Below are 21,451 nucleotides of genomic sequence, written 5' to 3' on the forward strand. Positions count from 1 at the left end.
TCTTCGCTCTGGATTGGGAGAATGAGTGTGACATGTATACAGGTGTAGCGTTTCTTCTTTTCCTTAGTTTGACATCATATGTTTGCCCGCTTGTTGTTTTCTAGGGTTCATTCAGTTGATCTGATTGGCTGAGCAGATGTTACCTTTCTTGTTCAAAACCGGCTATAAAAATTTTCTAAAATTTTGAGCTTGGTTCAGTTGGAAGGTTTACTCAAGATACAGGAAAGCTGTTATTTCTTTTTTAAAGTATGATGTGTATCTTTTAAAGGATTTCCAGTCGAGATCTATCCCTTGAGAAACAGGGTATAATGAAGCTAGGTAGATGCCGTAGGTTCAGATTTTGTGTTCTTGCTCGACCTGGTTTCAGGACTGTAAAGCGAGGTCCTCATTTTGGGTCCCTACTTCGTTCAGTGTCATTTTCCTCTCTCTGACACTTCATCCGATCCTAACCAGAGAAGTAGCCACTGGCTATGCAGTTCTTCATTAAGGACTTAGCCAAGCCAGAATCCTTGGAGAGCCCACTGCAGAGGTAGTGTTTTAATCCACAGGAGCCCCCAGTGGCAGCTCCGTGCAGGGAACGTTCTTCTCCCTGTATCAATTGCTTATTAGAAACTACATTTCCTTAATAAGAAATAGAAAAAGTAAGATTTAAAAGGTATGTTTGGCAGATCTGGACTAAAAATAGTGAAGTAATGCTTCACATTTTCTTGGATTTGATGAGGTCACCATTGAAAAACATCTTGCATATTAGTGTGTGTGTGTGTGTGTGTGTGTGTGTGTAGTTTTTCAAAGATAAATGATATGGTCAAATTTTTTCAACAAGTAAGATGAAATTATCAAAATTATCTATATTTTTCCACACTTGATCTAATTCACTTGTTACCATGTCTTTGTTGCTACTATGTATTTGTCTTAGTTACCATTAATGAATCATTTATGTCTGTCCATGTGTATCTATCTTGTATTTATCTTGACATCTGTGACTGATACCAGTAACAAAATAAAAATAAAATCAGTCTCTTATATCATGGAATATTAATTTACTGATATAATATTGAACTTTGATCACAATGAAAAAATAGAGAAATATTTTCAAGGACAAATCAAACCATAAATGACAAGAACATTTGTCATTGTCGTAAAGTCCATCGTACTTTGATTTCATTTCTGAGAAATTGCTTCATGCTGAGTTGTGTGATCCTAGGACGTGTTCTTTTATCTGTAAGTCCAAACGATTTTTGACAAATATAAATTAGCTCTCTAGTTCTAATCTGTGTTGATGGAACACAAAATGTTGTCTTTGAATTTTGTGATATATTTTGTAAATAACTCTCCCAAACTGAAATGTTTTTCAATTTTGGATAATTTGCTTTTTGTCTCATTTATAGGAGATCCACTTACTGAAGTGTTAGGAAAAAGTGGCAACATGAGACTGTGGCACACTGATTGGATTCCTGACTTGTAATCGACTCCATTTCATAGATATCAATAATCCTGTCTATGTGATAGACATTTATTGATAACACTGTCAGGGTCCCCGAGGGAAGCAAAGATTTGTTAAAGCACTGTCTTCCTAGCTTTATATCGTGAAAACACGCATGTGATAAACTGATAGACTTGTTATCTATGATCTGGGGTATTGTTTAACTATGATCTAGATCTATATTTAACTGTCCAGTTACAAATGATGATGGTCTTCTGTAATCTTAAGATGCTTTCTACTTTTCAATGTAATATCTTCTTTTAAAAGTTACTGGAAATATCACAATTTAATTTATTTAGTATTAAGCCCTTTTTAAGACTTGAGAAAAATGATACTTTTAAAATTATACATGTATGCCTGGGGCTTCAGGTTCTGAAATCTAATAAAATATGTTTAACACTAAATAATTTAAAAACAAAAATCATTCACAGATTAATTAGAGGCTCAAGCTAATTATTCTGTACATTTTATTACTCCTGGCAGACAAATTGCTACCGAGTCAGCCTGTTCTAGCTGAATAGCTATTGTAAACCCTCACAGTCTGGCTTTATATAATGGAGACTGTCACGTTCACTGGTAGTTGTATTTCTGCTTTGTTGGATAGGGAAGCTGTGACACTTCAAAGCCAGCAACTCATTTTTGGTCACAAATATAACTTTGACTTCCCTGTATAGGGAAACAACAAAGATCTTGAAAGAATAAGAAGATGGTTTAGATACCTAAGACATTTGATTTGGTACATCCCTGTGTTTGATGTGTTTGAGTTTGAGAAAAAAGGAATATGTTAACATAATTTTTAAAAAAGAAAAGTTTATTTGGGGCGGGGGAAGCTATTAGGGCGATAAGAACAGCAGGCAGCATTTAATCAAGGTGACCTTGAGATCAGTTGAATCTGATGCACTGGTTGAGAAGTCAGTTGTATTAATAGTTCGACTTTCATTCCAGGTGATGGCAGACATGAGCGTTAGTTGAGATAAAGAGGCTAAATCTGCAAGGCAGAGATGGAACTATGGGGAAGCCCAAAGAGAGCTCAGGCAGGGGAAATCCAACAGAGAAATGGAAGGGAAAGGAAGGTTAGGGAGGGCAGGGCTCTTTTTATTTTGTCTGAAATGCTCTTGTCTCCTTGTCTCCGAGGCAAACTCTTGTTTATCCATCCAGACTCAGCTGAAATTACAAACTCTCATTTTCTGCCTTGACTCGTATTTCCCTTCTGTATTCCCACTGCACTTGGCACAAACCACTATTTCTAACCTTACTAGAATGTTTTAGAGTTAGTAATTTATTTAGCCATCTCTGTCTTGAGATCACGGGAAATGTGTCTTTTTAAAAAAATATTATATTTATTTGTTTGACAGACAGAGATCACAAGTAGGCAGGGGGGCAGGCAGAGAGAGAGAGAGGAGGAAGCAGGCTCCCCACCAAGCAGAGAGCCCGATCCGGGGCTCGATCCCAGGACCCCGGGATCATGACCTGAGCCCAAAGCAGAGGCTTTAACCCACTGAGCGACCCAGGTGCCCCGAAATGTGTCTTTTTAAATGCATTTTTAGCACTTAGAAAAATGCCCAATATGATACACAATAGTGGTCAGATAACTTGTTTGTATTTCTCTAGGAAAGATGGTGGTTGGACTTTGAAAAATCCCAAGAGGTCCTCTGGATGTTTTCAATTCTTGCATAGCAGTTAACTGGCATTAGAGTTATTAGACAAGTTATAGTGCTTTTTGCTCATGAAAGGATAAAATAGGGAGAGACCTGGCGCCTTTGAAAGAGTGTGGGATTAGAACTGCTTATAAGTGTGGTGCTTATGGCCGGCAGTAAGGCACAGTTAATAGGCACACACTTGTGTTCCTGCAGGTGTTTGCAGAAAGGACTAATCAAGGGACGTTGTACAGCAAAGGCAAAAGACCCTACTCTTAAACCTTAATCCTAAATCTCATATAGAAGGAAGAATGAAACTTGTGGAAACTGTTCCAGGAATTTGTAGAGACTACGGGCTCATTGTGCAAATGTAAGCTTGTTTGGAGGCTCTAGCCAGGGGGTGCAGCTGCTCATAAAACTTTGACCGGAGGACGTTCCCCCCTCTTTCAGGAAAGGGCATGCCCATCGACCCACCTTGCAGCTTGTGCATGTGAAGTTCAAGGTATCGCAGGGTCTGGTGGAGGAAGAAGAAAATGGAAAGTAAAGTACCATGTCAGAGAGCAAAAAGAGGAAGGAGAGTCTGCATGACAAACTTGTGTCTCTCCCCGCAGAATTCGGAGCTGGGCTTTGTGGAGGAGAGCATTAGAGCGTGTCTGCAGATGAAAAGGAGGGAGTCAGAAGTCTGCAAGGAGTGAGGAAACATTCTTTCTGTCGCAAAACAGGGCTCCTGGGGCTTAGCTGCTCCTCCGAAGTAGCTGAAGCATGTCTGACCGGCCGGCCGATTAGTAACTACTGTGGGTATTATCATGTCCATTTTGCCGATGAGGAAATGGAGGCAGAGAAATGTAAAGTGAACTTTTTCTATGTGTAAGTTTGTCCTTAGGCAGAATGGCTTCAGAGCTGGTATTGTTAATCACTGTGCAGCATCAGAAATCAAGGTAGTTTTCATAATAAAGAAGCAGAGTTAGAAAACCTAGCTAGATTGCTCGTGAAAATTAGCTTCCTAGTACATACTTCGTAAATTGAACTTACCCATCCTGATACTGCCCAAGTAACAGACACAGCCTTGTCCCCAGAAGCTTGACTTGTCCGTCAGATTGTCCCACACGGGTATGAAGAGACAAGACAACCAGGGGAGGGCAGGTGATCCAAATGAGAGACCAAGGCTGACCAGGGCTGTTACTCACAAGCTTTTACTCACAAGCTTGCCAGTTAGGGGAGTAATTCTTTCCATTGAGAAGTCTAATGGGATGGAGGCTCTACTTCCAGAAGGAGTGGGGATTCCCACTGCTTCGTGGACATACTCCTAGGAAGCACTTAGATATGGTGGATTGGAACATGCAATCAAAATATGGAAATGCAACGATGTATTTTATTGAATTCCTGAACAGGCGGCTGAATAATGTGAGGTTAGGTGCATTGGATTTTAGAGGCAGCAGACCTGTTTTGAATTCCAGATCTACCACTTACTAGCAGTGTAGTCCTAGGGAATTTATTTTCTTTCTCCCTGAGCCTCAGTTTCTTTATCCCCCAGATAGAGATTAAAAACATCAAATTTATTATGTAAAAAATGATACTATATATAAAAGAACTCATCTTATGAAACAACATAGTCCATACCTAAAGCTTTCAGATGAAGAATGGAGAAGTGGTTTTCTCATTGGAGTCCAATCGTTCCTCAGTAACATTTCCCCGCAGCCCTAAGGTTCAAAAGCAAGGCGTGAATGCTTCTTGTCAATGTGCGGTGTTCAAGAAGTGGATTCTTCTAATTAACTCAAGATGGCAATCTCCCAAAGCTGTCTGTTTTCAAGATTGTAGGTATTTCATTTTCATTCTGTTGTGATAAAGAGGAATGTGATGAAGATGATCGGAATTACCTCCCGTTATGAGCTTGTTAATTTGTCTGCTGTCATTTTCTAAGCATTTTCTTGGAACACATCCAGTAATTTATAAAAGAGATCATCTTCCATTTCATACTGCTACAGACTGTGAAACAATAACTAATTTGAGATAATAAGTATTGTAGCTTATGTAAACATGCATAAATACAACACATGCTGCAAAATGCACAATGCGAGTACACCAGGACTAGATGAAATGTATTCTTGGGTATTCTTGTATAAGATGAGATCAATTTGGAAATATGCTAAGATGTTAGTATACTCCATTAATCATTTATTCAATTAATATTTGTCAGGCACCTACTGCTAGCAGGTACTGCTCTAAGCAGTAAGTTAGAGGGACAAACTCCCCTGTTCTGGAGTTGTTTATATTATGAGATCAGCACAGATATGTTGAACCTTCACAAAGCTTTCCCCCTAGGTTATTTTCCCTCCAAGTTTATTCACTTAAACATACCTATTTTAAAAATTAGTCATAGTCACTGTTTCCATAGTAATAGTAAAAGCTGGTTTGCTTAAATTCTATCCATTACTAATTTTTAGTATGTGACACCAACTTGATTCACCAAAACGAAAGTTTATGACTACTCCTGTCCTGGGTTGACTATTATCTGTACTCAGGATGATACTTTGTTACTAAAGTAGCATAACATTTACTTAAGTAAGCTTTAAGTACTAAGCATGTATCATTGTCTTTCTTTGAAAACTGGTAAACATGTAATGTTTACATGATAATGCTTCATAAGTCAAAATATATGATGTACTCATATGCCTCATTTTTCAGTCATCTGAATTAACCCTACACCTGTTGAGCTCCTATTTGACATAAAGTGGTTTTTCTTTCCTTTATCTTCATTTTTAATACTTACTCCCCTTTATTTTGTATTCTGCTTTTCTGATTATTCAGGGACACTTCCTCTGGCTCGGCTTTTGTTCCAGACTCCTTTCCAACACATTATATTGTCTTACATGAAATATGATTACTTTGAGTAAGCCCCACTGGAGTTGCTCCTCGTAAAAGCAATTTATACGGTCATAAATACATCATTTAAGTTTAAGCACCTAGCCTGAGCAACTCCGGTAGCTCCCCTGGGATTTAGAGCTCACTCAGAGCCCTGCACGTTGGAAGGCTGGAATCAAACACGCATCGTGTATTTACCAACGCAGACCTTTATTCATCCCTCACATTGTTTTAATACCGGTTGAGTACATGGATGCCGGGAACTTTATTTTTTACAAAAGCGCTTATTTCAGTCACTCTACATATTCATAGCATCAGCATCAAAACACGAGTTGTGCTCTTGTTTTCAGGAGAAACAATTACAAACTTGCGATGCAAAGAGGAATAATGCCAAGTTCACACATTATTATTCTGTAAAAAACGACACTATCCTGTACAGCAAGAACATAGATTTTCTTAAAGTTCACTGGTTGCCTTTCATAATCGTTTTTCCATCTTTGAAGAAATATGAAATAGAGTTTTAAGCAAGAACCATAAAATAAGACTAAAGATATTATAAAAATAACTTAAAGTCACCTTTGCTATATTTGTATAAACGCATAAATTTCAACTGAGGAAAAACTCCTAAGATATTCTGAAAGCAAATAACAGAGAGCGCTTTTTATAGTACTGATAATTATGTTGATTTCTGGCAGCTATCAATTATAACTGATGTCCACTATAATCTTGATTGATGTTTAATGCCAATCATTCCCAATTATTTTGGTTTAACAAAGGAAAAGTTCTTATGGAAATGTGTATACCTACTTGACAACCTCTTTTGCAGTTTTCCTAATTGAGGATCTGTTTTTTGACATGTCTCTGTATCTTTTAGTATTTTCTTTATCTCCTGCTCTCTATTCTTCTCCCCTCTATTCAAGCCCCATTTCAATTTCTTCATATAAAGTATCCACAGGGAGAACTTGGCATTTCAGGCCCAAGAAAATTATCTAACTTCCTATCGACAAGTACATGACACCTTATGTAGATATACTTATATATAACATACAAATATATGTATTTGATATAGAAAATTGAATTTTTAAGTTTTTGAATACTCATACTTTTCTATATGTACATATAGAAATGTACATACATATTATATGTATGTACACACATATATGTATGCACATATTTGTATGTGTAGTTACGGGAGAAGAGAGAGCTTGCAAGGGTTAAGGGGAAACTAATTTCTGTCTTAAACAAAACAAAACAAAACAAAAAAACAAAGAGAGGAACCTGGGTGGCTCAGTCAGTTAAGCCTCTGCCTTCGGCTCAAGTCATGATCTCAGCGTCCTGGGACTGAGTCCAGCATCGGGCTCCCTGCTCAGCCGAGAGCCGACTTCTCACTCTCCCCCCTGCCTGCTACTTTACTTGTGATGTCTCTGTATTGCTCGGTCAAATAAATAAAAATTAAAAAAAAAAAAAGATTTGATGAATTATCATTCACATTTTTCTACATGATTATTTAATGATTATGGCCATAATGTGTTTTTATTGCCTTGGAAACACAGGTGGAAATTTTAAGTGTGTATCACCTGTGACAACTCACAATGTGTTTATATTAACCAACACATTTATTTGTATGTTGGTTTGAAATTAATATTATTGGAAACCCTGATGAAGAAATTTATCAAAAAATTCTGAAAGAGAGAAAGAGAAAGAAAGAAAATAGAAAAGGAAGGAAGGAAAGAAGACAAGAAAGAAAGGAATCTAATTACCTTAACTAACCATAGTGGCTCTGATATATTTGAAGTCTGCAGTGTTAATTTGGATACAGTTGGGACTGGTTGGAATTTTCACTGGGACATAAGTAAAGAATTAAATCTTTTTCTTCTGTGTGGTGTGGCATATTTGGATTTTATTTACCTAATTTATTTGTTGGTTTATTTTTTATGTAAGTTTGAGCCTTTATCTCTTAGATCTCCAATCATCAGATAAGCTTTACTGTAGCAATAAACTCCTGCAAAACCTCAGGGACTTTTGACATAAATGTTTATTTTTTTATTTGCATTGCATGATCATTGAGGGAAGGCTCTGACCCCGTTCACAATGCCTATACTCTGGTCCCATTAAAGATCAGCCACTATCTGACACATTGCTCATTCTTATGGTAGAGGGGAAAAGGAATATAGCACATTGGTTCTTACAGCTTCTGCTCAGAAATGTTACCCATCACTTTGAGTCATGTTTCATTGTCCTAAAGAAGTCATATGGCCAGGCTTGACTTAACTGGTGTGGAGAGTTGTTGTAATCCCCCACGAAGGGCAGTGAAGAATATCTGTGATCAAAATATAATCTACAGTGGTTTTTTTTTTTTTTCATCCAGAGGCAAAAATATAATAGAGGGCTTGGGAAATTTCCCTTTGAGGAAAATTCTGTTTCTCTTATAGATAAATAGGATCTATTTTAGGCCAGTAAGGGGGGGGGGCGGAAGGAGCATCAGAGCTCTTTAGCTGCCTAACTAACTCATAGTCGAACCCATTTTCAGACATGAGGAGAGATTTATGCTGTAATACAAATGCATTGTTCCTGTCCATTGTGTCCTCTCCATAATTTTTATAAACTTTCAGTGGTAGTGGGTGGAGATTTAGAAATTCTCCCTCTTTTGACCTTGGAAATAGAACTAGTCTGAATGACAGCGCCATTCAGCTTTGCTAGAAGAGCAAATAAACCCTAAAATCTCAAGACTTAACACCGTCAAGATTTGTTTCATGTTCAGACAAAATGTGATGCATTGAGAATGTCTGTCTTAGGCTGGTTAACCCAGAAAATAAACCGAGAGGATTTGTGTCCATGGAGCTTGGTTGAGAGAACCGTTGAAATCATCACATGGGGTTGAAGTAAGAAAGTAGAATTGGGCAGAGGGAAGAGTTGAACTGTGATGCAGTCTTTTTTTTTTTTTTTAAGTTTTTATTTAAATTCCAGTTAGTTAACATACAGTGTAATATTAGTTTCAGGAATACAATATAGTGACTCAGCACTTTCATACAGTACATGCTGCTCATCCCAAGTGCTCTCCTTAATCCCCATCACCTATTTGACCCTTCCCCACTCACCTCCCCTCTGGTACCCATCAGTTTATTTTCTGTAGTTAAGAGGCGGTTCCTTGGTTTGCCTCTCTCTCTCTCTTTTTCTTTTTTCCCCCCTTTGATCATTTTTTTCTTAAATTCCACATATCAGTGAGATCATATGACAATTACCTTTCTGTGACTGACTTATTTCACTTAGCATAACACTCTCTAGCTCCATCCCCATTGTTGCAAATGGCAAGATTTCATTCTTTTTTATGGCTGAGTAATATTCCATTGCATGTATATGTATATGTGTGTATGTATGTGTACATATATGTGTATATGTATATATATGTATATTTGTGTGTGTGTGTCTATGTGTATATGTACACACACACACACACAAACACACACACATCTTCTTTATCCATTCATCAGGTGATAGACATTTGGGCTCTTTCCATAATTTGGCTACTATTGATAATGCTATCATAAACTTTGGAGTGTATGTGCCCCTTTGAGTCAGTATTGATTTAACCTTTGGGTAAATACCAGTAGCATAATTGCTGGGTCATAGGGTAGCTTTATTTTAACTTTTTTGAGGAAATTCCATACTGTCTTCCAGGGTGCTTGCACCAGTTTGCATTCCCTCCAGCAGTGTAAGAGGGTTCCCCTTTCTCTGCATCCTTAGCAGTACCTGTTTTTCTTGTGTTGTTGATTTTAGACATTCTGAAGGTGTGAGGGGATATCTCATTGTAGTTTTATTTTTTAAATTTTTTATTTTTTATAAACATATATTTTTATCCCCAGGGGTACAGATCTGTGAATCACCAGGTGTACACACTTCACAGCACTCACCAAAGCACATACCCTCCCCAATGTCCATAATCCCACCCCCTTCTCCCAAATCCCCTCCCGCAAGCAACCGTCAGTTTGTTTTGTAAGATTAAGAGTCACTTATGGTTTGTCTCCCTCCCAATCCCATCTTGTTTCATTGATTCTTCTCCTACCCACTTAAGCCCCCATGTTGCATCACCACTTCCTCATATCAGGGAGATCATATGATAGTTGTCTTTCTCAGCTTGACTTATTTCGCTAAGCATGATACGCTCTAGTTCCATCCATGTTGTCGCAAATGGCAAGATTTCATGTCTTTTGATGGCTGCATAGTATTCCATTGTGTATATATACCACATCTTCTTGATCCATTCATCTCTTGATGGACATCTAGGTTCTTTCCATAGTTTGGCTATTGTGGACATTGCTGCTATAAACATTTGGGTGCATGTGCCCCTTTGGATCACTACGTTTGTATCTTTAGGGTAAATACCCAATAGTGCAATTGCTGGGTCATAGAGCAGTTCTATTTTTAACATTTTGAGGAACCTCCATGTTGTTTTCCAGAGTGGCTGCACCAGCTTGCATTCCCACCAACAGTGTAGGAGGGTTCCCCTTTCTCCGCATCCTTGCCAGCATCTGTCATTTCCTGACTTGTTGATTTTAGCCATTCTGTCTGGTGTGAGGTGATATCTCATTGCGGTTTTGATTTGTATTTCCCTGATGCCGAGTGATATGGAGCACTTTTTCATGTGTCTGTTGGCCATCTGGATGTCTTCTTTGCAGAAATGTCTGTTCATGTCCTCTGCCCATTTCTTGATTGGATTATTTGTTCTTTGGGTGTTCTGGACACTAGTCCTTTATCTGATATGTCATTTGCAAATATCTTCTCCCATTCTGTCAGTTGTCTTTTGATTTTGTTCACTGTTTCCTTTGCTGTGCAAAAGCTTTTGATCTTGATGAAATCCCAATAGTTCATTTTTGCCCTTGCCTCCCTTGCCTTTGGCATTGTTCCTAGGAAGATGTTGCTGCGGCTGAGGTCGAAGAGGTTGCTGCCTGTGTTCTCCTCAAGGATTTTGATGGATTCCTTTCCTCATTGAGGTCCTTCATCCATTTTGAGTCTATTTTTGTGTGTGGTGTAAGGAAATGGTCCGATTTCATTTTTCTGCATGTGGCTGTCCAATTTTCCCAGCACCATTTATTGAAGAGGCTGTCTTTTTTCCATTGGACATTCTTTCCTGCTTTGTTGAAGATTAGTTAACCGTAGATTTGAGGGTCTATTTCTGGGCTCTCTATTCTGTTCCATTGATCTATGTGTCTGTTTCTGTGCCAGTACCATGCTGTCTTGATGATAACAGCTTTGTAATAGAGCTTGAAGTCCAGAATTGTGATGCCACCAACGTTGGCTTTTTTTTTCAATATCCCTTTGGCTATTCGAGGTCTTTTCTGGTTCTATATAAATTTTAGCATTATTTGTTCCATTTCTCTGAAAAAGATGGATGGTACTTTGATAGGAATTGCATTAAATGTGTAGATTGCTTTAGGTAGCATAGACATTTTCACAATATTTATTCTTCCAATCCAGGAGTATGGAACATTTTTCCATTTCTTTGTGTCTTCCTCAGTTTCTTTCATGAGTACTTTATAGTTTTCTGAGTATAGATCCTGTGCCTCTTTGGTTAGGTTTATTCCTAGGTATCTTATGGTTTGGGGTGCAATTATAAATGGGATGGGCTCCTTAATTTCTCTTTCTTCTGTCTTGCTGTTGGTGTAGAGAAATGCAACTGATTTCTGTGCATTGATTTTATATCCTGACATTTTACTGATCCTGTATAAGTTCTAGCAGTTTTGGAGTGGAGTCTTTTGGGTTTTCCACATATAGTGTCATATCATCTGTGAAGAGTGATAATTTGACTTCTTCTTTGCCAATTGGATGCCTTTAATTTCCTTTTGTTGTCTGATTGCTGAGGCTAGGACCTCTAGTACTATGTTGAATAGCAGTGGTGATAATGGACATCCCTGCTGTGTTCCTGACCTTAGCGGAAAAGCTTTCAGTTTTTCTCCATTGAGAATGATTTTTGCGGTGGGTTTTTCATAGATGGCTTTGATGATATTGAGGTATGTCTCCTCTATCCCTACACTTTGAAGAGTTTTGATCAGGAAGGGATGCTGTACTTTGTCAAATGCTTTTTCAGCATCTATTGAGAGTATTGTATGGTTCTTATTCTTTCTTTTATTGATGTGTTATATCACATTGACTGATTTGCGGATGTTGAACCAACCTTGCAGCCCTGGAATAAATCCCACTTGGTCGTGGTGAATAATCCTTTTACTGTACTGTTGAATCCTATTGGCTAGTATTTTGTTGAGTATTTTCGCATCTGTGTTCATCAAGGATATTGGTCTATAGCTCTCTTTTTTGATGGGATCCTTGTCTGGTTTTGGGATCAAGGTGATGCTGGCCTCATAAAATGAGTTTGGAAGTTTTCCTTCCATTTCTATTTTTTGGAACAATTTCAGGAGAATTGGAATTAGTTCTTCTTTAAATGTTTGGTAGAATTCCCCCAGGAAGCCGTCTGGCCCTGGGCTTTTGTTTGTTTGGAGATTTTTAATGACTGTTTCAATCTCCTTACTGGTTATGGGTCTGTTCAGGCTTTCTACTTCTTCCTGGTTCAGTTGTGGTAGTTTATATGTCTCTAGGAATGCATCCATTTCTTCCAGATTGTCAAATTTGTTGGCGTAGAGTTGCTCATAGTATGTTCTTATAATAGTTTGTATTTCTTTGGTGTTAGTTGTGATCTCTCCTCTTTCATTCATGATTTTATTTATTTGGGTCCTTTCTCTTTTCTTTTTGATAAGTCTGGCCAGGGGTTTATCAATTTTATTAATTCTTTCAAAGAACCAGCTCCTAGTTTTGTTGATTTGTTCTATTGTCTTTTTGGTTTCTATTTCATTGATTTCTGCTCTGATCTTTATGATTTCTACTGCTGGGCTTAGGGTTTCTTGTTCTTTCTCCAGCTCCTTTAGGTGTAGGGTTAGGTTGTGTACCTGAGACCTTTCTTGTTTCTTGAGAAAGGCTTGTACCGCTATATATTTTCCTCTCAGGACTGCCTTTGTTGTGTCCCACAGATTTTGAACTGTTGTATTTTCATTGTCATTTGTTTCCATGATTTTTTTCAATTCTTCTTTAATTTCCCGGTTGACCCATTCATTCTTTAGAAGGATGCTGTTTAGTCTCCATGTATTTGGGTTCTTTCCAAACTTCCTTTTGTGGTTGAGTTCTAGCTTTAGAGCATTGTGGTCTGAAAATATGCAGGGAATAATCCCAATCTTTTGATACCGGTTGAGTCCTGATTTAGGGCCGAGGATGTGATCTATTCTGGAGAATGTTCCATGTGCACTAGAGAAGAATGTGTATTCTGTTGCTTTGGGATGAAATGTTCTGAATATATCTGTGATGTCCATCTGGTCCAGTGTGTCGTTTAAGGCCTTTATTTCCTTGCTGATCTTTTGCTTGGATGATCTGTCCATTTCAGTGAGGGGAGTGTTAAAGTCCCCTACTATTATTGTATTATTGTTGATGTGTTTCTTTGATTTTGTTATTAATTGGTTTATATAGTTGGCTGCTCCCACGTTGGGGGCATAGATATTTAAAATTGTTAAATCTTCTTGTTGGACAGACCCTTTGAGTATGATATAGTGTCCTTCCTCATCTCTTATTATAGTCTTTGGCTTAAAATCTAACTGATCTGATATAAGGATTGCCACTCCTGCTTTCTTCTGATGTCCATTAGCATGGTAAATTCTTTTCCACCCCCTCACTTTAAATCTGGATTTGTCTTCGGGCTTAAAATTAGTTTCTTGGAGGCAACAAATAGATGGGTTTTGTTTTTTTATCCATTCTGATACCCTGTGACTTTTGACAGGGGCATTTAGCCCATTTACATTCAGGGTAACTATTGAGAGATATGAATTTAGTGCCATTGTATTGCCTGTAAGGTGACTGTTACTGTATATGGTCTCTGTTCCTTTCTGATCTACCACTTGTAGGCTCTCTCTTTGCTTAGAGGACCCCTTTCAATATTTCCTGTAGAGCTGGTTTGGTGTTTGCAAATTCTTTCAGTTTTTGTTTGTCCTGGAAGCTTTTAATCTCTCCTTCTATTTTCAATGATAGCCTAGCTGGATATAGTATTCTTGGCTGCATGTTTTCTCGTTTAGTGCTCTGAAAATATCATGCCAGCTCTTTCTGGCCTGCCAGGTCTCTGTGGATAAGTCAGCTGCCAATCTAATATTTACCATTGTATGTTACAGACATCTTTTCCCCGGCTGCTTTCAGGATTTTCTCTTTGTCACTGAGACTTGTGAATTTTACTATTAGGTGACGGGGTGTGGGCCTATTCTTATTGATTTTGAGGGGCGCTCTCTGAACCTCCTGAATTTTGATGCTTGTTCCCTTTGCCATATTGAGGAAATTCTCCCCAATAATTCTCTCCAGTATACCTTCTTCTCCCCTCTCTCTTTCTTCTTCTTCTGGAATCCCAATTATTCTAATGTTGTTTTGTCTTATGGTGTCACTTATCTCTCGAATTCTCCCCTCGTGGTCCAGTAGCTGTTTGTCCCTCTTTTGCTCAGCTTCTTTATTCTCTGTCATTTGGTCTTCTATATCACTAATTCTTTCTTCTACCTCATTTATCCTAGCAGCAAGAGCCTCCATTTTTGATTGCACCTCATTAATAGCTTTTTAAATTTCAACTTGGTTAGATTTTAGTTCTTTTATTTCTCCAGAAAGGGCTTTTATATCTCTCGAGAGGGTTCCTTCATATCTTCCATGCCTTTTTCGAGCCCGGCTAGAACCTTGAGAATTGTCATTCTGAACTCTAGATCTGACATATTACCAATGTCTGTATTGATTAGTTCCCTAGCCTTCGGTACTGCCTCTTGTTCTTTTTTTTGTGTTGAATTTTTCCGTCTTGTTATTTTGTCCAGGTAAGAGTATATGAAGGAGCAAGTAAAATACAAAAACGGTGGCAACAACCCCAGGAAAATATGCTTTAACCAAATTAGAAGAGATCCCAAATCATGAGGGGGGAGAAAGGGGATAAAAAGAGGTTCAAAAAGGAAGGAAGAAAAAAAAAAAGAAAAAAAAATAAAAAGAAAAGAAAAGAATTAAAAAAAAGAAAACAAATAAGAAAAATATAAAAAAGAAAAAATAGATATATTGGATAAACTAGTTAAAAAACATTAAAAAAGAAAAAGGTAAAAGTTAAAAAAAAATTTACCAGAAGGCAAGAAAAAAAACAAAAAATTAAAAAGAAAAAAATTAAATTAACTGCAAGACTAAAAAAAATCACAGGGAAAAAGCTATGAGTTCCGTGCTATGCTTTCTCCTCCTCTGGAATTCTGCTGCTCTCATTGGTATTGAAACCGCATTCCTTGGTAGGTGAACTTGGTCTCGGCTGGATTTCTTGTTGATCTTCTGGGGGAGTGGCCTGTTGTAGTGATTCTCAAGTGTCTTTGCCCCAGGCGGAATTGCACCGCCCTTACCAGGGGCCGGGTGAGTAATCCGCTCGGGTTTGCTTTCAGGAGCTTTTGTTCCCTGAGCGCTTACCGTAGAGTTCCGGAGGACGGGAACACAAATGGCGGCCTCCTGGTCTCCGGCCCGGAGGAGCCGGGAGCCCGGGCCCCCACTCCTCAGTGCGCCCTCAGAGAACAGCGCCCAGTCACTCCCGTCTGCCTGACCTCCGGCCGCGCTCCGAGCTCACCGAGCCTGCGACCGGTTCAAGGTAACACCGAGCTGTGAGCTTACTGTCGGCTCTGTCTCTGCAGCCGGCTTTCCCGTTCCAGTACCCGCAAGCTCTGCGACACTCAGACACCCCCGATCCTTCTGTGACCCTGCGGGACCTGAGGCCACGCTGACCCCGTGTGGGCTTCATCCCGGTTTAGCCTCTGGCGCGATGTCCCTCAGTGGAACAGACTTTTAAAAGTCCCGATTTTGTGCTTTGTTGCTCCGCCGCTTGCCGGGAGCCGGCCCCTCCCCCCGGGGTCCATCTTTCCGTCACTTTGGATTCACTTCTCTGCTGGTCCTACCTTTCAGAAAATGGTTAATTTTCTGTTTCTAGAATTGCTGTTCTTCTTCTCTTCCATCTGCCAATGGATTTTCAGGTGATCTCCGGCTAGCTGAAGTAGTCTCAGCCTGCTACTTCTCCGCCATCTTGACTCCTCCTCCTCTTGAACATGTATTATTGCTGGGCACTCTCTGAGGGATAAGGACAATTAAAATGGACAAGGAGCTTCTCTTGCATAGTGCTGTAGCCACAACTCAGAGATGACCCCTCTCATTGTAGTTTTGATGTCTCATTGTATCAAAAGATGCTCGAAAGCTCATTGATGTTGAGCATCTTTTCATGTGCCTGTTGGCCCTCTGTAGGTCTTCTTTGGAAAAATGTCTATTCATATCTTCTGCTCATTATTGAATAGATAATTCATTTTTTTGAGTGTTGAGTTTCAGAAGTTTTTTTAAAAAAGATTTATATATTTTAGAGAGAGAGGGAAAGCATGAGGTGGGGAGGGCAAAGGGATAGAATCTTCAAGCAGACTCCCTGCTCAGTACAGAGGCTATTGCAGTTCGATCTCAAAACACATGAGATCAAGATACATGGGCTTATGACCACATGAGTGGAAACCTAGTTGGATGCCTAACCAACCAAGTTGGTGCCCCTATAGATTTTTTAATATATTTTAGATGCTAACCCTTTATCAGATATGCTGTTTACAAATATCTCCTTCCATTCCATAGGTTGCCTTTTAGTTTTGTTGTTTCCTTTGCTGTGCAGGAACTCTATTTTGATGAAGACTCAATAGTTCATTTTTGTAATGAAGTCTTACCAGAGACCTCAGTCAGTCTTACTAGAATATCTGGTGCTGGGCTATTTCTTTCAGTGTTGTCTTACTTGGGGAAGGGAGCTCAGTTTATACTTCTGTACTGATCAGTTATTACACAGGTGCTACCCTTAAAAAGGAGTCATAGACTTGACAAAGAAGCTCTGTTGGGCTGAAGAAAACTTCTAGAGAACAACTCAGCTGAGAACTTTCATCAGTACTGACGAGGGAATCTTGGTGACTCACCACAGCCTCTACGATGACTGGCTTCCTCCATTTTATAGGTGGACCACTGATAACTTGTGCTTTCCAAAACTACCACCACAGTGGACAAAGGAGCTAGAGGTCTTCACCCACAACTCATTGTTTCATACTGAGTTCATGGCTCTAACCTAATTGCAGGGAAGCAGTGGGCCTCGTAGATATTTACTGAGTGTTAATAGTGTCTGACACACTGACTGATTTACTAGATGGTAATTTTTGGTGCTTGAAAGAACTTGTTTTCACCAAGAAAGGTGTTTATTGGGGAGGTCAAGTTTATGTAATATTCCTTGAAATTTAGGGACTGGGTCATTTATTTGGATTTGTTCTATTTTAGGATTATACTATAAAGAGGTAAGGGACACTTTCATCACTCCTTTCCTACTGATGGAGAAAAAAATGTTTCATTCCATCCAGTACTACAGAGAAAAGAAGGAGCTCTCCTTCTAAAATCATCATTCATGCCAAGTACATAGGTTACCAATGTCATGCTACAGTGAATTTAGAGTGTGTTAGCAGTTTTTGTTAGGATGTAGTTTCATCTTTAGTATGAAGGTTTGTTTCACTCACACAAAAGTCTCTAAGTAGAAGGTCCAGATATAGTATGTTTCATAAATGAGGGACCCAGTCTCCTTTGGGTTGTTGCTCTGCAAACCTGAGAATGTTACCCTTATTTGCATGACTCTCTACGATTTCCAAGTTTAAGTAGCCAGTTAGGAGTAGGAGATAAAAGGGTCATCTTTCCTTCCTTTCAGGACACATTGGAACTTGTTTGTATCATTTCCTTCATATTCTTTGGGACAGAACTTAGATAGCCACATCTACCTGAGCATTGAAGTCTTTACTTTGGGCTGCCCTATACCTAAGGACAGAGTGGGGTAACTATTTTGTCTGCAGCAGTGGCCTAGGACCTGTCTGTTAAAACCAGGTTGGGGACTTGATTGTGGCAGAAGTCTCTGTTTTCTTCATTTCACTTTTTAAATAGATTTTGTTTGTTAGGGAAAGCAAAGGAGAAAGAGAGAGAAAGAGAGAAGGAACAAGCAGAGGGAAGAAGGAGAGGGAGAAGCAGAATCCCCGCAGAGCAGGAACCTCGCTGTGGGAGTCGATCCCAGGACCCAGGGATCATGACCTGAGCTGAAGGCAAGTGCTTAACTAACTGAGCCACCCAGGTCCCCTGTTTCTTCATTTCTGAAGAGTGGGAGAAGGGCATTTATTTCTCTCTTTTTGAAGTAGGGGTATGACGAATCTACTTATTGGGATGCAATAAGATCACTCTCCAAACAGCAGGATGTAAAATTGTGCTCATTAGAGCATAAAATAAGCTTTTTGTATTTTTGTTCCATGTTAAAAATAGAGGGTTAATTCAAATGGATTGAGAATGGTAATTATTTTTCATCAGTATTTTTTATGCTTTTAAAATAGTACATAAATATGTGTCATTCTTAATTTAAATTGACATTCACTGTGTGACTTCTAGAATAATGTGTAGATGATCTGTGGGTCTCTCCAGGGAGCTAGAGAGTCTGCTCAAACATTTCCGGGGAGACATACGGGCTTTATTTGGTGATATGAGTTAAATTCCTTTTACAAAAAGGGCTAAACTTATCATATATGTATCTCATTTAATACACCAAGAATGGTGATATTAGTTTAAGATTATGGGTCATTTAATGGAATTTAGTGGAACTTAAAGGTCATTAAGTGGAATATTAGGGGCATTTTTACTCTTTCAGTACAGATATTTCTAACTTACTGACCCTGGCTTTATTCATGACTCTTCTCTTGAGCCAACTTCCATAGCTTTCCTCCCTCTAAAGCCTTTTCTTTTGCCTCTTGAAATCCTCTTTTTGGAGGCCAAAATTTTATATTCTTCCTTAACTCTGAATCTTACATAGCTGAATCTTACATAGCTCCAAAAGTCTTCATTTTTTTATGTCGTTGAGTTGGTGTCGGTCATTATCCTGTAATTATCCTGTAAGCCCTGATACCTCAGTACTGGGAGTGGGGGTAGTTTCCTCACCTCCCTCAACACCCAGCTTCTCCGATTTCTCTTTTTTCTGAACCTCTTGTGCACAATAACTGCAGCAATAACCACATTTCTTTGAAGATGAATCAGCATCAGTTAGGGATACATCTCACTCCCTTTCCTCACACCTTTGACCTCCAGACCGCTCTCTGTCACTCTGAAGACTTTGGTGTCCCCTCTACAGTGTTTCTCTCTGAATGGTAGCTGTCATTCTCCAGCACGAGGTCAATCCCATTGTTTGGACTTCTCCAGAGAATGATAGTACTGTAGCCATATCTTTTGACTATCTTTTTTATTTTTAATTTTTTAAAAATATTTTTATTTATTTGAGAGAGGGAGAATGAACATGAGTGGGGGGAGGAGCAGAGGGAGAGGGACAAGCAGGCTTCCTGCTGAACACAGAGCCCAATGTGAGGCTTGATCCCAGGACCTTAGGATCATGACCTGAGCTGAAGTCAGATCCTTAACAGACTGGGCCACCCAAGTCCCTCTTGACTCCATTTCACTCCACTTAAGCTATATACTCCCCAGATCCACACTGGGCATTTTCCTTCCCATAATTATGTCAATTCTAAATTCTTACCTTAAAATATTCTTTACATATGTAAGCAGCTCTGCTCTCAACTCTCTCACATTGAAGGAGAATGTGTCATATTAGAAGAATGTAAACGTTTAAATCAGTCAGACTTGAGTTGGATTTCAGTTTTGGATTTTTTAACAGTGTGATTCTTGGTAGCTTATTTAATCAGGTTTAGTTAAGATATGCCAATGAAATCTTAAACCCAGCTACACAGTTGCTTCATATTCCTTACCTCCTTATTGTATCTAGTATAAAGGAACACATGTTCCTACCTTTTATTTATTTGTTTTTAAGATTTTATTTATTTATTTGACAGACAGAGACCACAAGCAGTCAGAGAGGCAGGCGGAGAGAGAGGAGGAAGCAGGCTCCCCAATGAGAAGAGAGCCTGACAAGGGGTTCGATCCCAGGACTCTGGGATCACGACCTGAGCTGAAGGCAGAGGCTTTAACCCACTGAGCCACCCAGGTGCCCCTTCCTACCTTTTAAACATTAAGACTCACTTTCTTGTTCTACCATTCCTTGGATTCAGAAGAAAAAGACAGGAGGTTCTTATTTGGAGCACATGCCATAAAACTCTACATACGTGTGATACCCAGCACATGGTAAGAAATTATCATGTGTTGCAGAAGCCCAGGGTACTGACTTTCCCTCTTCTGGTCAGTATAGAATCATCACTAGCAGGATTATTTTAAGAACTAGACAATTAATCATTAAGTGCAAAGTCCCTAGAATATACTAGGTGACCAATAAATGTATTACTATTGTATATTCAAACACTACAAAGGTTGCTCAACCTCTTGCGATGTTAGGCCCCCTCCTCTCTCCTGGCAATCCACACAGTTCTTCCCCTCCTTCTTCAGCACAGATCCGGTGGTTCATTACCTCAATGATTCTCTTGCCAAAACCGCCCAAATCCTTGTCTTCTTGTCTTTTTCTCCCATTCTCCTGACAAAATAAAATACTTCCTCAACCAGTTATCTATGTTTCCTGGTTCTACTTATGGCTTTCTAATGACTGTTGGAAAAGTCACATAGTAATGCAAATTTCCACCATGATAAATGTGTCATCTCTGGCATTAGGTTTGCATTAACTTTGGGCTACTTAAAATGTTATTTTCTATTTTGCTAGGCATTCTGTTTATCCATTTTCTGCAGCAATTAAAAACAAACAAACAAACAAAAACCCATCCCTACTATTTTGTTATACTATTCCATCCCCCTTCCAGAATCTGACTTGGGGGGCGCCTGGGTGGCTCAGTGGGTTAAGCCTCTGCCTTCGGCTCAGGTCATGATCTCTGGGTCCTGGGATCGAGCCCTGCATCCGGCTCTCTGCTCAGTGGGGAGCCTGCTTCCCTTCCTCTCTGCTGCCTCTCTGCCTACTTGTGATCTCTCTCTCTGTGTCAAATAAATAAATAAAATCTTAAAAAAAAAAAAAGCATATGACTTAGCTTAGAGTGCTCTCCTGTTCACCTCCTGCCGTCCCGTCTTAAAATGACAGCAATTCATCTCCATGTATTTCTCCTTCCATTCCACCTCTACTCAAATAATCATGTTTACTACCATTTAAGACAGGAGTGAATTCCATTTACTAAAAGGACTCTGGCTCATCAGTAATCATATTGTTTTTCTGCAGTGTCTTCACGTTTTCCTCTCTACTAGCCTATTCCCATTGGAGATTTACTTAAGTCCCTTTAGCCAACAAACCCCTTTCTTTACCTCATGCCAGACTCCGTGTCCACTGTGTCTCCTTCCTTCAGGGCTCCTCTCTCCCTTTCTCCGCTGCTTCACTTTCCATTCATACCTGGACTTTTGAAGTTTCACTTGTGCCCCA

The 21,451-nt window shown here is 39.2% G+C and overlaps 1 protein-coding gene across 2 annotated transcripts in view; it reads left to right on the forward strand.

The window, feature by feature from the left end:
* The window catches only part of LOC309843543 (uncharacterized protein), a 367,442-nt gene that overhangs the window by 285,721 nt on the left and 60,270 nt on the right, over positions 1 to 21,451 (forward strand). The window contains exon 5 of one of the 2 annotated variants that reach the window (XM_082689074.1): positions 1,389 to 1,434. The exons of the other annotated variant lie outside the window; for it this stretch is intronic. Within the exon in view, the coding sequence (XP_082545200.1) occupies positions 1,389 to 1,412 (24 nt within the window). The 3' untranslated portion in view covers positions 1,413 to 1,434. Of the gene's footprint in view, positions 1 to 1,388; positions 1,435 to 21,451 lie in introns of those variants that run through there. 2 annotated transcript variants of the gene reach the window in all.

This window comes from Mustela nivalis, assembly GCF_964662115.1.
Source record: "Mustela nivalis genome assembly, chromosome: 11".
Lineage (NCBI taxonomy): Eukaryota > Metazoa > Chordata > Mammalia > Carnivora > Mustelidae > Mustela > Mustela nivalis.